The sequence below is a fragment of the Schistocerca americana genome, chromosome 3 (assembly GCF_021461395.2).
Source record: "Schistocerca americana isolate TAMUIC-IGC-003095 chromosome 3, iqSchAmer2.1, whole genome shotgun sequence".
Lineage (NCBI taxonomy): Eukaryota > Metazoa > Arthropoda > Insecta > Orthoptera > Acrididae > Schistocerca > Schistocerca americana.
This window is the reverse complement of record NC_060121.1, coordinates 217,271,219-217,286,197: the sequence shown is the minus strand read 5'-3', so window position 1 is coordinate 217,286,197 and position 14,979 is coordinate 217,271,219. Positions and strand designations below refer to the sequence as shown.

Genomic DNA, 14,979 nt, shown 5'->3' with positions numbered 1-14,979 from the left:
TTATGAGTTAAAGAGTTGTAGAAGTTTTCATGTTATCAAAGACATTTAAATTTTTCTTTTGGTGCATAACTCTTTTTTTCCCACAAGGTCAGCACACACACACACACACACACACACACACACACACACACACACACACACACTTCCATAAAAATAACAGACAAGGGGATATGAGACTTAAAAGGACACTACTTAATGGTATAAAATCAGGGTACTACTTTCATCAGCTAACACTTTGTGCTGTATTCATTTATCCTTGTTCATCAACTAACAATCATATGGATATATTTTACAGTTTTCATACAAAATAGACACTGACAGAAATTACAAGGTACAATAGGGGAGAAAAGGACCACTCAGCTTGCTACAGAAATAGAGAGCTGTATATAAGTTAGTATAAAACTGAGTTAAAATCACAATCTGAATGATTAACTGGACAAAATATAGAACCACCCATATAAACTTCCCTTTGCATTATTAACACTCTTCTGACATTTGTTTACCCTCCTAATAAAATGATTACCAATTTAATAGCAATGACTACATTTGCTTATTGATGTACATAATTAAAACTGTAATTTTTATGGAAATTGATGGAACATTTGTTCTGGGGGGAGGGGAAAAAAGACAAGTCTAGAGCTACAGCAGATTGTTCAAAATTGTTATTTGTCAGATATTTTTGAAGGAAGTTTCAACTTCCTGAATTTAGGTTTGTAAAATCAATTTGGAGCTTTCTAACTATTTTATCTGTATTAATGTAAGTCAACAGGCCTATTCATTGCAGTTGTTTTGTATAAAATCCATGAAAAAAAAGATTGGGATAAAGGAAAACTTATAACAGCAACTTGTACTAGTGACAAAGACAAAAATGCAATAGAAGGGAATTGTCAATAGCAATGGAAATCTATCTGCTGAAGAAAAATTGAATACATCTTACCAATAACAAATTTCTGCATAATATATTGTCTCCGTAAGTATAAGAAATATGAATACAGAGCCAACTGAAATACATATGTTCTAGATCAGTCATTCCCAACGTAATACCAATTATCCCCTGGGTGGTAAGGTGTAAAATGAAACTTTTGTGAGAGGTAAAAACAAAACAGGTTTGATTTTGTTTGTGTCACTTAACTAAGTTATTTTTAAATAATCATTTTTTCTCATCACTATTTCATAAGAATCTCATATTTATAAGCAGTGCTTGATTTGTAAACAAAGAGGTTCCGCTATTTTAATTTAGACACCTTGAAGCATTATTTCAATTCTGTTTATTTATTAGACGTAACTGTATGACATATTGGCCCATACCATCACAAATCAAGCACTGTATATAAGTAACCAATACTTCCCAAAAAATTTCTGATATGATAATTATTGTCCCACAAAGTGGAAACTAGAGTTTATACAATGGTTGTATGCAAAATGAAACAATGGAAAATCCAGGATGGAGTATACTGTTGCATGCAAAACACTTTTTGAATGTTGTCCACAGACAGTGATGACAACAACTTACTGCATTTTGTGAGTTGTTGACTTGGCACATCTAATTACATGACTGAGTTATCACTATTTTGTTAGTAAGTTCTCCACTCTCCAACAGAGCCAAAATAACACAATGTGCCTTGTGGAATTCTTTGGACAATTATTATGACTAACCTCAACTTGCAAAAAATATGGTAAATATTTTAACAGCACAAAATAGATTTTCCACTTTTTTTCACAAACTGACAATTTAGCAACAAGAGACCTGAATTTGAGAGCATTTTGATGTCCCTTGATCTGACAATCATGATAATTTCAACAATGAACATTGTTCATTTATAGATGAAATAAGTGCTATTTCTTGGATTCCACAAAGACAACACACAGAAAGCAGGTCTTGATGGAAATGACACCATTTTGGAAAAAATCTAATAGCCAGTACTCATTACCATAAAAAAACCATAAGAATTCTGATTCCATTTACTGAAGGACTTTCAACTATGGTGGCAATGAAAACAAAAGTGAGTAACCCAAAGAATTTTGTGCCTTGCAGGATATGCAGTGGCCCAGCGCAAACCTAAGTTTTCTGGTGAGAAATAAGTAATACCAATGGCATCACTGACACACATGTTTTCTGTTCAACAATATGGGAATATAATAGTTTGAACATAAACAAAATATTATTCATCAGTAATCATGATCAAAATCTGTTTTGTTTATTTCAAATTTAGTTAGTGCTTCACTTAGTTGGCACACTGGTTGACAACTGAGCTCATTAAACGGTGACGACCTTTGAAAGATTGGGAAACACTGAACAAGATCCTTCATACAGTAACGTTTAAACAAAAATCTTTATTTTGCCAATGTGTGTTGACTCAGTATTTATAGGAGCTCAAACACATCCTTAGGCATCATGATCGTTGACAAAGCTTCAATATATAGTACACCAAATTTACTTCAAGTCAAGTTATGTGACTTTTAGGGATAAAATAATGCAGAAAATTATGTTTTATGGTTTTTGGCTAATAGCTGTAATTAAATTAACTATACTATAATGATAGAAGCTCAGGAACTGAATTAAAATTTGTGCCACACCCAGGGCTTGAACCTCGTCTCCTGCTTACTGAGCAGATATGCCAGCCAGTAGAGGTAACACAGGTGCATGGGCTACCCTAGTCCAATGCTCTCCTTAACACAAACTTCAATTCATCCCTTCAGCCTATTTTCCCCTTCTTAAATTATCAATACTGCCAAGGCTCTCCAGTACTGGAATAGCACCACAGTTTATAATGCAAGTGGCACAAATTTTAATTCATTTTTTCCGTTTCTATCACTATCGTAGATGAAGTTGAGACTTGAATGTCTCAAGTAAAATTTAATTACATCAGATCTACAGATCACCTATGCCTGAAGCACAGGCAGGACTTCCCCATTATGTACAAAGCTGGGGTCTATTCCAATACTGGAGAGCCTCGGTAATACTGACAATTTAAGAAGGGGAAAATAGGCTGAAGACATTAACTAAAGTTTGTGTTAAGGAGGGCACTGGACTAGTGTGGCCCATGCACCTGTGTTACCTATTCTGCTATGGTGGTGTAAAACACATCTGCCTAGAAAGCAGGAGACCTGGGTTCAAGTCTTGACCATGGCACAAATTTTAATACATTTCTTCAGCTTCTATCATTACTGTAGATAAAGATGAGACTCACATGTCTTTTAAACAGGGGGAAAAAAGAAGTCAACCAGATAATGTATTCTCTGTTTCTTAAGTAAACACATAAGAACATATCTGGCTAGCAGAAACATCCATTTAAGTAACAGGAATCAGCAAGATTTATAGGACTGGAATGTTAAATTTAAAAATAATAAAATTTTCAAGAAAAGAGTGAGAGAGTACAATTACTGAAAGCTTAACTATGAGATGATAATGTTGTTATTGGTGACTTTATGTGACACATAAGTGCAAGATTTCACTATCATTGGCAGTTGTTTTAAATATTAACTCACATTTTTATATTATGTTATGATATAAATTGACATATTTTTGGTTACTATTGCTGGAGTGTTTAACAACACACTGAAACAATATCTCTGATTAAAGGCTCAGCAAAGTAAGGAAAAACTTTGGATAGTCCATGCTGCAACACTCCTAAAATAAATTTAAATAATTAGTTAATGTTTCAAAAAGTTCCTGCTTTCAACAGTCAGTACCTTGTCATAACAACATCATGTAACAATCCAAGAAACATCCATAATCTGAACACATATGCAGTTTTCACATTCTGAATGACAATAGATTGATGCTGGATAACCTTCTGAAAAAGTGGTTGTAAGAATATCAATATGTGATACGTGAGTGCACAACACGAAAGAAAATGTAATGTATACATTTTGTGATTAAATTACATACTGAAAGCTGTACGGGAAGTGATTCTCATATACAGGTCATAAAAAATTACTATCAAATTACTTCCCTGAGAAACTTTTCCATAACTATCTGCATTATACACTGATGAACAGCCAATTTCTAAACATTTTATGCAGCTTTTTCCACAGAAACAACTGTCTTCCCATTGCACATATTGTCCAATGCCATATAAAAGAATTCTAAAACAATATAAAATCACAGATAATGAAAAAACAGACAAGCTTTTGCCCTAATTTTCTACCAAAGCCATATAAAAATATATCTAGAGGTAAAGTCATACTTCAATGTAATTTTGAAAATGGGAAGAAGTATGCATTTCACTTCATAAAAAATATTATAGCTCATTTTTCAATTGTAATATATCCAATAATAATTAAAAATCGCACCAAATCTAGAAAACAGAATAGTTAGTACACATTTGACATTTTTAGACAAACAACAGGCATTTTTCAACACACAAGGTGCCAACTTTAAGTGGTATATATATAAACTGAACTTCCAGAGAGTGTACATCTGTACACATAGCTGTTGCCAGTTTTCAAGAAATAAACTGCCACATGAAAAATATAATAAATACATCTCTTTGGGCATGTATGATCATTCACATAATGTGCCTACCTTTGTCTACAAAACTTCAGTTAACGGAATTACAGTTACTCAAGAGTGAAATGAGTACACATCACCTAAGCAGGAATGCATTTTTTTAAAAAAAATTCAGTCAGATGTGGTAAAATATTTGTTGTTCTACACAACTTCATTAGACACATAAGCAGTAACAGTGCAGTTTGCAATCGGGATGAGAAATTAGAAACAACGAGAATGTTCGGCAAAGTGTACAATCATGGGGAAATGTGAATTCAAAATCTGTAAATTGAACTGGCAGTGTACCATGGGCATTCGTTGTGTGCTTCTTGTTTAAAAACCGAACTGTGTGACTACAAAAGTATATTTAACTTACTGACAATATATTATTTTGCTTAACAGATGTCTTAAATGCAAGAAAATACTCTACAAGTACAATATGAATTTGTATGAAACACTTATGAATACAGTATTTCTTTCTTTAAAAAAAAATCACATTAATTCACCTCACTCTACAGCAGAGTTACAAAAGGCATCAACAGTATTCCAGATACTCTTTATCACTTTAACTCACACTCCTTTTGATACAAAGAATTCAGGTAATATACGTACACAAACACAAATGACGATCTTAATACACCTTTACGTGACACACGAGTTTTGAAAATGTATGCTTCTTATGGCCAGACAATTATTCATTGTTTCTATTTCACTCTCATACTTCAAATGTAACTCAAATAACATTGTAAGAAAGATTTTTTCTCAGTGCTACTTAATAACACAATGTTAAAAAAATGATTTTGTGCATATCATTTTACAAAAATTAGAAGGAAATCACATAATGATATATATACATCTGACAAAAAAATACATTGAGCTCTACAACATCTTCTGAATATAAACTATATAACAGATTCAATTTAGTTCAAATGACAATAACACAAACATAAAGCTGACCACTATCACAGCCATGTGACAGAACAAAAAAGTAACTGATTCACTAATAATGTGATTTTGTCACTTTTAAAGTGCTTGGAATGAACAGAAACATCAGGCTGTAGCTTTTACAACAATGAAAGAACTAAATGTAACACACAATCCTGGAAGTTCAAAAAACAAAATTAGAAATATGTTATTACGTACAGTCACATTACATGCCTTTTCAAGGTTTTGACTATCACAGATATTTCCTTCATTCATCTATAGTCTTTGGTCTGACTAGAATATTGTCTGAATCTATGGCTTCAGCACGCATTGGGCTCAATGACAGATCATATCAGTCAATCTTGCGAACTGTTGAATCACAGAGATCCTCCATACTAGTTTTCCTGAAATTTTAAAAATCAAAACTAAGAAAATTGAATGTAACATTAACAGGCAAAAGCAATGACAAACAATGCTTTTCCTCATTTATTAAACAATTATTCAAAATTAATTTCACAGAACTTCAACAAAATATATTCCGGATAGTGGTCTTCTTACAGTTTCTGTCAAATACTACAGAAATATCACATATGAAAATTCTCACTCATTTCTTTGATTACTGTGGTGTCACCGCCAGACACCACACTTGCTAGGTGGTAGCTTTAAATTGGCCGTGGTCCTTTAGTACATGTCGGACCCGCATGTCGCCACTGTCAGTGATCGCAGACCGAGCGCCACCACACGGCAGGTCTCGAGAGACTTACTAGCACTCGCCCCTAGTTGTACGGACGACTTAGCTAGCGATGCAACACTGACGAAGCCTCGTTTATTTGCAGAAAAGATAGTTAGAATAGCCTTCAGCTAAGTCAATGGCTACGACCTAGCAAGGCGCCAGAGCAATTGATAGTTATCGTATGAAGCATGTCTCATCAAGAACGATGTATTCAAATGATGAATTAAAGTTAAGTATTCCAGAAGCTACGTACTTTTCTTTATAGCATTCATTACGTATCCTGTTTCAGACCTCACGCCAGTCTGCGTGAGCTTATAGCGTGCATATCGGTCTCCTCAAACCACACTGTGTCGGCACTTCTGTCGACACATCAATTACCATTACAGGCCTAACTTGCACATCTCTCTGAGTTATTCTAAGTTTGTCTTATGACTTTCACATTTTAATGTGGCAGAATATTTCCAGTTTTTCACATACTTTTGTCTCACTGATTTTATTTAGTACATAAATGAATTACCTATTTGGTTTTCAAATTAGATTTTGTAGTTACTACTAGTAGTAGTAGTAACTGAGAAATCTAATAATTTGAAAACCAAGTAGGTAATTCATTTATGTACTAAATAAAATCAGTGAGACATAAGTATGTGAAAAACTGGAAATATTTGGTCACTGTAAAATGTGAACGCCACTTTTACAGTGCTTGGAATGAACAGAAACATCAGGCTCCAGCTTTTACAACAATGAAAGAACTAAATGTAACACACAATTTTGGAAGATCAAAAAACAAAATTAGTAATATGTTATTACAAACAGTCACATTACATGCTACTACTACTACTACTACTACTACTACTGCTAATACTACAGTAGTGGTAATGGTGGTGGTGGTGGTGGTAGTAGTAGTAGTAGTAGTAGTAGTAGCAGCAGCAGCAGCAGCAGCATGTGATGTGGCTGTACACAATAGTATTCTCCTGTGAACAAATGAAACATACTAAACAAAATGTGAAGCAGTATGTCACAAACACTGTATGCTTGTGCCAGCAATCCACTGTAAAGGAGTGTTCTTTCATCTAAATAAGATTTACTCACTGAGAAATGAAATCCTGAGCACACAGTCAGCAAAAATTATAAAGTAGACACCTGTGTTTTCCTGCTTACAAAAGTCAATGCTTGTTTCCTTAAAAATAGTATTTAGGGTTAGAACAAAATAAAATTTCATTTAAGACTGTAGGCTGCAGGACTTTTCTTACGCTGTATAATTGAAAGGAAATATGTGGCTTATCCTTAATGAAGATGTAAATTCTTTCAGGTACAGTAGTGGACACCAAATAATTTGTGATGGCACCACATTTTCTGCACAAAGGCAGGGACGGTTAAATCCAAATAGTTTACATAATGATATCGTGACAGTAATACACCTAACATTTTGAGGTATCATGATAGTGTTGATCTACATACACAAATTCCACACATTAATTTAAGTGAAACTAAATAAAGTCCAATAATGCTATGTGGGACTTGACTGCTGCCCCCCCCCCCCCCCTCACACCTCCCCTATCCCCCTATTCTATGTATTTCAATATCTAACCTAAAGATCCTACAGATATGGTACATATTTCAGTTAATCATCAAAATGGAGCATGATGTTTCTGTTTTGTAATTGTGAGAGATTAGAAATTCAAAAATTCTACTTGAAAAGACACACAGGTGGCTTTCTTTCCACTCATTGCTCCACAATCTTTAGCACCAATTGAAGTTGATGAGATAGACTACAAAAGAAGCTCATATCCACACATCTTCAGACTGTAGCTAGTGCACTCATTAAATTTATGATAGCTAGATTCTTGAACCTTAATCAAAGTTACTAAGAAATTATTACAATACATAAGGGGAAGTAATGGAATCACTGTTATGATGAATGAAAAATTATGTGATGTCTCTCCAATTTGGAACAGAACTGGCTTAGGTTTCTTGTTTTTAGTATATGATTGGTACTCATGCATTTCTGGGGCTTTCCATTTTGTACTATCATCCAGTGATGCTTTTAATGTTTCAAGAGCAGGGTCTGAATGGGTCAGGACCTTACTCCAAAAACAGAATTTTGTTAAAAGCAGAGCAAGAAATGTATTTTCATTATATAGTTCGGCCTTAAGCCACACAATATGTTGGTATCCTAGTTTGTGCAAACAATGTATGTTCCGAAAATGTTCTGCAGATTTATATCTAGTTCTGGAATGGAATTGGGGATAGCAGATAACGTAACACAGAGTACCCAATGCAGAATGGGCAGTTGTAAAACACACCACTGGCAGAACTGAAATAAAGTTCTACTTTCACCACCACTGACTTGTGCTACAAGCAGAAGTCCCAGTCTTGTCTCTCCATTGGTATCCAGTAAAAGCATTACTCCATCCTCTCACTTTTCCTTGTGGTATTCTCAAGAGGAGCGTGTCACTCAATACAGAAGTCAGTTGAATTTCTCCAACTTTTCCTGAAATCCTCCTACCTGTCACGTGTACATCTTAGATTAAAAGAACTGCTGATAGCACTCATTAAATCATTTCATAATCTTTTTCTTCCTCTCTCTCCTATCTTTTCCAATTTAGTCCTCACCATCTAAAAGGCTTTGTCTTTATCTGTAGCTGGGCAGTTACTGAATATTTAGTATGGATAGATAAAAAGTCTACTCACCAAGCAGAGCCATATAAAAACATCTTAAACATGCAGAAATGTGCAAGCTTGAAGGAAAAGGACTGGTGAGCGTTAGGAAATGGGGAGGGTAACAGGAAAGACTGGACAACTGCGATCAGAGGAATCTCTATGAAGCGGCGACACCTCATACTTTCATCCTAAAATGGGCTAGCTCTGCTACTACAGAAATATCTACATATGTAGGGGAAATCTGTAGTCCATATCACTGCAGTGATAGTGATCTGAACATCACACTGAAGTTACGACCAATGGGCCTCTCAAGTGTTTTTTGGAGTAAAAGACAATGTGTCTGAAGCAGATTATGGTCCCTCCCTTTGCCATTCACAATGGCACATTTTACACACAATCTTCACAATATGGTAACAGTTAATACACAACACCTACACTTCATCACGGAAAAAGTCTCATCAGGCACCTGAATCCACTTCTTCAGGTCACTCAGTCCATTACACAATATTAAATTACTTCTTTGCCACAGTAAGTCTGTCAAAGAGGGAGTCCAGCTACTATGATGCATCAAAAGTTATGAACTTAAGCAACCACCATTTCTCAGTCCTATTGAAATATAAGCTATGCTTAGTGAAATCCACAGACCACCACAACAACAACCACAGCCACCTCCACTCAATTTGACATCCACTACTGAATATTTAAACTTTCCCATGCATTATGGTCTATACCTATGTACCTTCATTCCGCTCCTGCATGTTACCTAATGTCATCTACACATCTTCCAATATGTCGTCGACTCTTTTCTTCCTTAACTCTTGGAATACAGCAAACAACGTTCTGAATCCAGCTAGAATCCATTTGCCTGGCTACATGTCTTGATCGCTTCCATTTCATTTTCATTTCAGTAACAATCGCATCTTCCACTTCTGTTTCTTCCCTGATCTATTTGTTTATTTTCTCATCAATGCTAACAATTCCCAACATGCGTCTCTCCAGTGCCCTATGAGCAGTCAACAGTTTTCAAATAGTTTTTGTTTTTCCATCACATACTGCATTGCCATAAGTCAAATCTGGTCACACACACCATTTATTAGGTTTTTTTCAGACACACTGAAAACTTAGTTCTGCAGTCACACTTGGCTTATTTAAATCACTTCAGTGCAGTTTTACTCCTTGTGTACTTCTCTTGCTTCTTGTCAATTACCTTTTTTCCCCTAATTGCTGTATATAAAAAGACTCCACAGACCTCAGCATCTGGTTTGAAAATTATTGATGTAAAATGAAGAGGTAGCACCAAATATACAGGGTGACATTTATTGAACTATATGGAATAAAATCATCATAACTTCTGAACGGTTTGTGTTAGGATGTTCAAACCGCATGGTTGGACATGGGGCATGATGGGAATTAGTATGTGAACGCATGTACGGTTTAGCGACGACACTCACTTTCATTTCGATGGTTTTGTCAATAAGCAAAATCAGCGCATTTGGGAGGGACTGAGAATCTGCATTTCACAATCAAGAAATATCTTCACCTTCAATGTGTGACTGTATGGTGTGCAATGTTCACTCACGGAATAATCTGTGCGATATTCCTTGATGGCATGCAAGGCGGAGCTAGACTCCATCAAAGCAGGAGAGCATTTGATGTTCTGCCGGAGCACTATGGGGGCTGTGTTCTGGCTCTGGGGTATCCAGAGGCCACTGGCATAGGCCTTGATTGGCCGCCATATTCTCTGGATCTGAACACACACCACTCCCTTTTTGTGGGGCTATATTAATGACAAGATGTACAGCAATAACACCAAAGGCATTGCTGAGCCGAAAACAGCATCGATGTTCCGACACTTCAGCAGGTAATGCAGAATTTCACTATTCATCTGTGCCACATCATCGCCAATGATGGCAGGTATATCGAAGATGTCATAACCTAAATCCAAACATCTGTAGTGAAGTTTACATGTTGAACAAAGTGTGTGCACACCATAGTTTGCAACTAATTTACTTTTTTTCCCATACAGTTCAATAATTGTCACCCTGTATTTAACTGGTGCCTCAGGGAGGCAGAGCAGGCACTTGGTGAAAGAGGAAAGGGGCTCTTTACGGGTTGAACAACATTTCTAAAATGAGAGTTTGTTGATGGAAAATGAGCTGAACTATACATCTGGTTTAATATGTGGCGAGTATTAAACAGTATTACTAAATTAAAGAAGATATATGGATTTGTTTGTTGTAGCACTTACAAGAGGAGAAATAGATACAATACAGATTTAGCAATATTATAACAAGTGACAACGAAAATTATAAATAGAAAAAGCTTTGTTTTTTTCAAATCAGGCAAAGGACTGTTATTCAGTCTTAAGTCACGAAAAAGAAACACACAAATAAATATTTCAGACTGACATAATATTTATTTTTATCTGACATTCTTGATACACCATGGTACACAAGGACCAAGGTTGCGTTCCCTACACTGCCTTCTGTCATATTCTTATCAGTCGTTCTTCCCTTGATCATAACAGATTTTACAGTGATTTCATAGAATTTCTTCACCACTGCATAAAGTCAACTTCATCATCTTCTTCTTCTTCTTCTTCTTCTTCTTCTTCGGTACTTCAGTCCTGACGGGTCTTGGTCTTCTTAACAATCTGCCTCCAAATATCTCTCTTCTTCACTTTTCTTTTCCACCATCAGATCTCTGTCTTGATAAGACTGGCCATATACTGTCGGCCATCTAGCTCCGGGTTGGTCCTTCCTTCTGGTGCAGTACACTTTCCCTTCCATTATTCGTTTGGTTATCCTGTCATTTGCCATCCTCTTCACATGTCCTAATCAGCATACTCTTTGAGATTTGATAAAATTTACTGTATGTTCCCTTGTATAAACTCTTGTATTTCATGCTTGTACCACGTGGTTACACTTAAAGTGCAGCTACTCATGGAGGTTCAATATGGGCTGTAATTATCGTGTGGCTGTGAAAGCTGGTAGATATGCTACTGCATTAATACGTAACCGATTTACACTGGAAAAAGAGAGTTCTAATTGTGGACACTAGTGCAAATCTGGTACCATACACTGTTTGTACGACGGTATGACAGCCACAATGTTATTTGACAAGCCATAATCTGAGTGAACATTATACCTATCAAGACTATAGGCCACGAGTTCATAGTCACATTGTTTTATGTGAACAGTTTTTGATGTTGCTGAGCAACTGTCATACAATATTTTGTAAAGGAACACACCACCATTTGACTGTTTTATTGTTTATTTAGGTAAAACCCAGGGTTCGGCCTTTTAAGTCATTTTCAAGTATTTGATTTTGTGTCTTTAACATATATTGCAGGACACTTAACATGTTGTCAAGCTCAAAGTTGGCCATAAATTAAGAAAAATATTGGCTCCTCATGAAATGCCAGATGTAAAATCACCATCTTGTAATAGATCAATAAATAATCATGGGAGCAAGTCATATTCAGTAAAAACAAGTTTATGTTGGTAAATAAAAGATCAGCACATGTCCTTTAAATGTAATTATAGTGAAATCAAAGCGTAAATAACAGCAATTTCAGTGCTGCATTGAGAGTGTACTGCCAACTGAAAGTTCTGAGGAGAGCTGACTGAAAGATCCGAGGAGAGACCAGATGTCATTGAATGTTTTAAAGCAGGTGATAATGAAATTTGAAAGCACAGGTGAGCTTGACGTGGCGCCTGGAAGGTGCCCTGTTATTCGTGAGGTTGCTGTTTCTGTATTTGACCCTGCAGCATGTGTCTCAGGTAGTGCTAGTGCTTGTACAGCGACATGAGAATTTCCGTCTCATGGTCAACAGTATGCAAAGTTTTGCAGTGTATTTTATGCTAGCACCTGTAGAGGATCCGGACAGTGCAGTAACTGAAACCTCATGAGCTGCAAGCAACACTCTTTGAAGTTGATGACATGTGGCTGGACAAAATGTTATGGAATGACAAGGCACATTTTACACTACAGGGTGCAATGAATACACAGAACTGAGACTTCGGGATACTGTTAAACCAAATACTGTGCATGAAGAGCCGTTGCAGTCACCAGTCACTGTAAGTGACTGTCTGGCGTGGATTCATAAGCACCTCTATTCTCGGTCTGTTCTTCTTTTAAGAGAATACGCTTATAGGACCTGTCAACTGTACTAAGATGTCTGGATGTTGGTAACAGGTTTTTTAAATTAAAATACAGAACGTAGGTACGCTTGAACATTTTATTTCGGTTGTTCCAATGTGATACATGTACCTTTGTGAACTTATCATTTCTGAGAACGCATGCTGTTACAGTGTGATTACCTGTAAATACCACATTAATGCAGTAAATGCTCAAAATGATGTCCATCAACCTCAATGAATTTGGCAATACGTGTGACGACATTCCTCTCAACAGTGAGTAGTTTGCCTTCCGTAATGTTCGCACATGCGTTGGCAGTGCACTGACACATGTTGTCAGGCATTGTCGGTGGATCATGATAGCAAATATCCTTCAACTTTCCCCACAGAAAGAAATCCGGGGACATCAGATCCGGTGAACGTGCGGGCTATGGTATGGTGCTTCGACGACCAATCCACCTGTCATGAAATATGCTATGCAATACCGCTTCAACCGCAAGCGAGCTATGTGCCGGACATCCATCATGTTGGAATTACATCGCCATTCTGTCGTGCAGTGAAACATCTTGTAGTAACATCGGTAGAACATTACATAGGAAATCAGCATACATTGCACCATTTAGATTGCCATTGATAAAATGGGGGCAATTATCCTTCCTCCCATAATGCCGCACCATACATTAACACGCCAAGATCGCTGATGTTCCACTTGTCGCAGCCATCATGGATTTTCCGTTGCCCACTAGTGCATATTATGCCGGTTCACGTGAATGATACTTTGTCGCTAAATAGAATGCGTGCAAAAAATCTGTCATTGTCCTGTAATTTCTCTTGTGCCCAGTGGCAGAACTGTACACGACGTTCAAAGTCGTCGCCATGCAATTCCTGGTGCATAGAAATGTGGTAAGGGTGTAATCGACGTTGCTGTAGCATTCTCAACACCGACGTTTTTGAGATTCCCGATTCTCACACAATTTGTCTGCTACTGATGTGCGGATTAGGCTCGACAGCAGCTAAAACACCTGCTTGGACATCATCATTTGTTGCATGCCGTGGTTAACGTTTCACATATGGCTGAACACTTCCTGTTTCCTTAAATAACGTAACTGTCTGGCGAGCAGTCCAGACACTCGGATGATTTTGTCCAGGGTACCGAGCAGCATACATAGCACACGCCCTTTGGGCATTCTGATCACAATAGCCATACAGCAACACAATATCGACCTTTTCCGCAATTGGTAAACGGTCCATTTTAACACGGGTAATGTATCATGAAGCAAATATTGTCCACACTGGCGGAATGTTACGTGATACCACGTAGTTATACGTTTGTGACTATTACAGTGCCATCTATCACAACGTGAAAAAAGTAGTCCAACTAAAACATTCATATTTCTTTAAGTACTACACGAATTTGTAATAAAAAATGGGGGTTCCTATTAAAAAAACGCAGTTGATATCTGTTTGACCTATGGCAGAGCCATCTAGCGGGCCAACCATAGCGCCATCTGGTTTCCCTCTTCAAGCTAGACGAGTTTTTTCCTGTATACTTACATGGTGTCCGTTCTTTTGGACATGTCTCAAAGAACAGACACCATGTTAAGTATATAATTGTATAAATGGAAGTTAACCCTTTTAAGGCCAAATACGATCTAATCGGATCATGCCGTATGTGTGAAAAGTGCCATGTACGATCTAATCGTACTGCCATTCACATGCACTTTTCTCTCAAACTAAGGCACAGATCGTGGTATACTGATGTTGTCCAGACAAACAAAGGTCAAAAGATAGTCATCAAGTACTTTGTTTCAATTGTCGATGCCAATAATCGATATTTTCGAGTTCCAAAAACAAGGTTGTTTTTCATTCATTTTGAAGGTACTATGGCGCTGCCAAGGAAGAAGTCTCATTTGCGTGCGATGTATACCACGGAAAGTAGTGAAAGTGAGAACGATTTTGCACGTTTTTCAGACTGTGGATCGATCTATGAGTGGTCTAGTGGTGATATCTCATCATATGAGTCATCAATA

At 36.7% G+C, this 14,979-nt stretch overlaps 1 protein-coding gene across 1 annotated transcript in view; it reads right to left on the bottom strand.

The window, feature by feature from the left end:
• Positions 1-5,534: 5,534 nt before the first annotated feature.
• Positions 5,535-14,979, bottom strand: part of LOC124605613 — a 94,029-nt gene continuing 84,584 nt past the window's right edge. Inside the window, exon 9 of the mRNA XM_047137420.1 lies at positions 5,535-5,820. Coding sequence (XP_046993376.1) covers positions 5,769-5,820 — 52 coding nt within the window. The 3' untranslated portion in view covers positions 5,535-5,768. The remainder of the gene's footprint in view (positions 5,821-14,979) is intronic.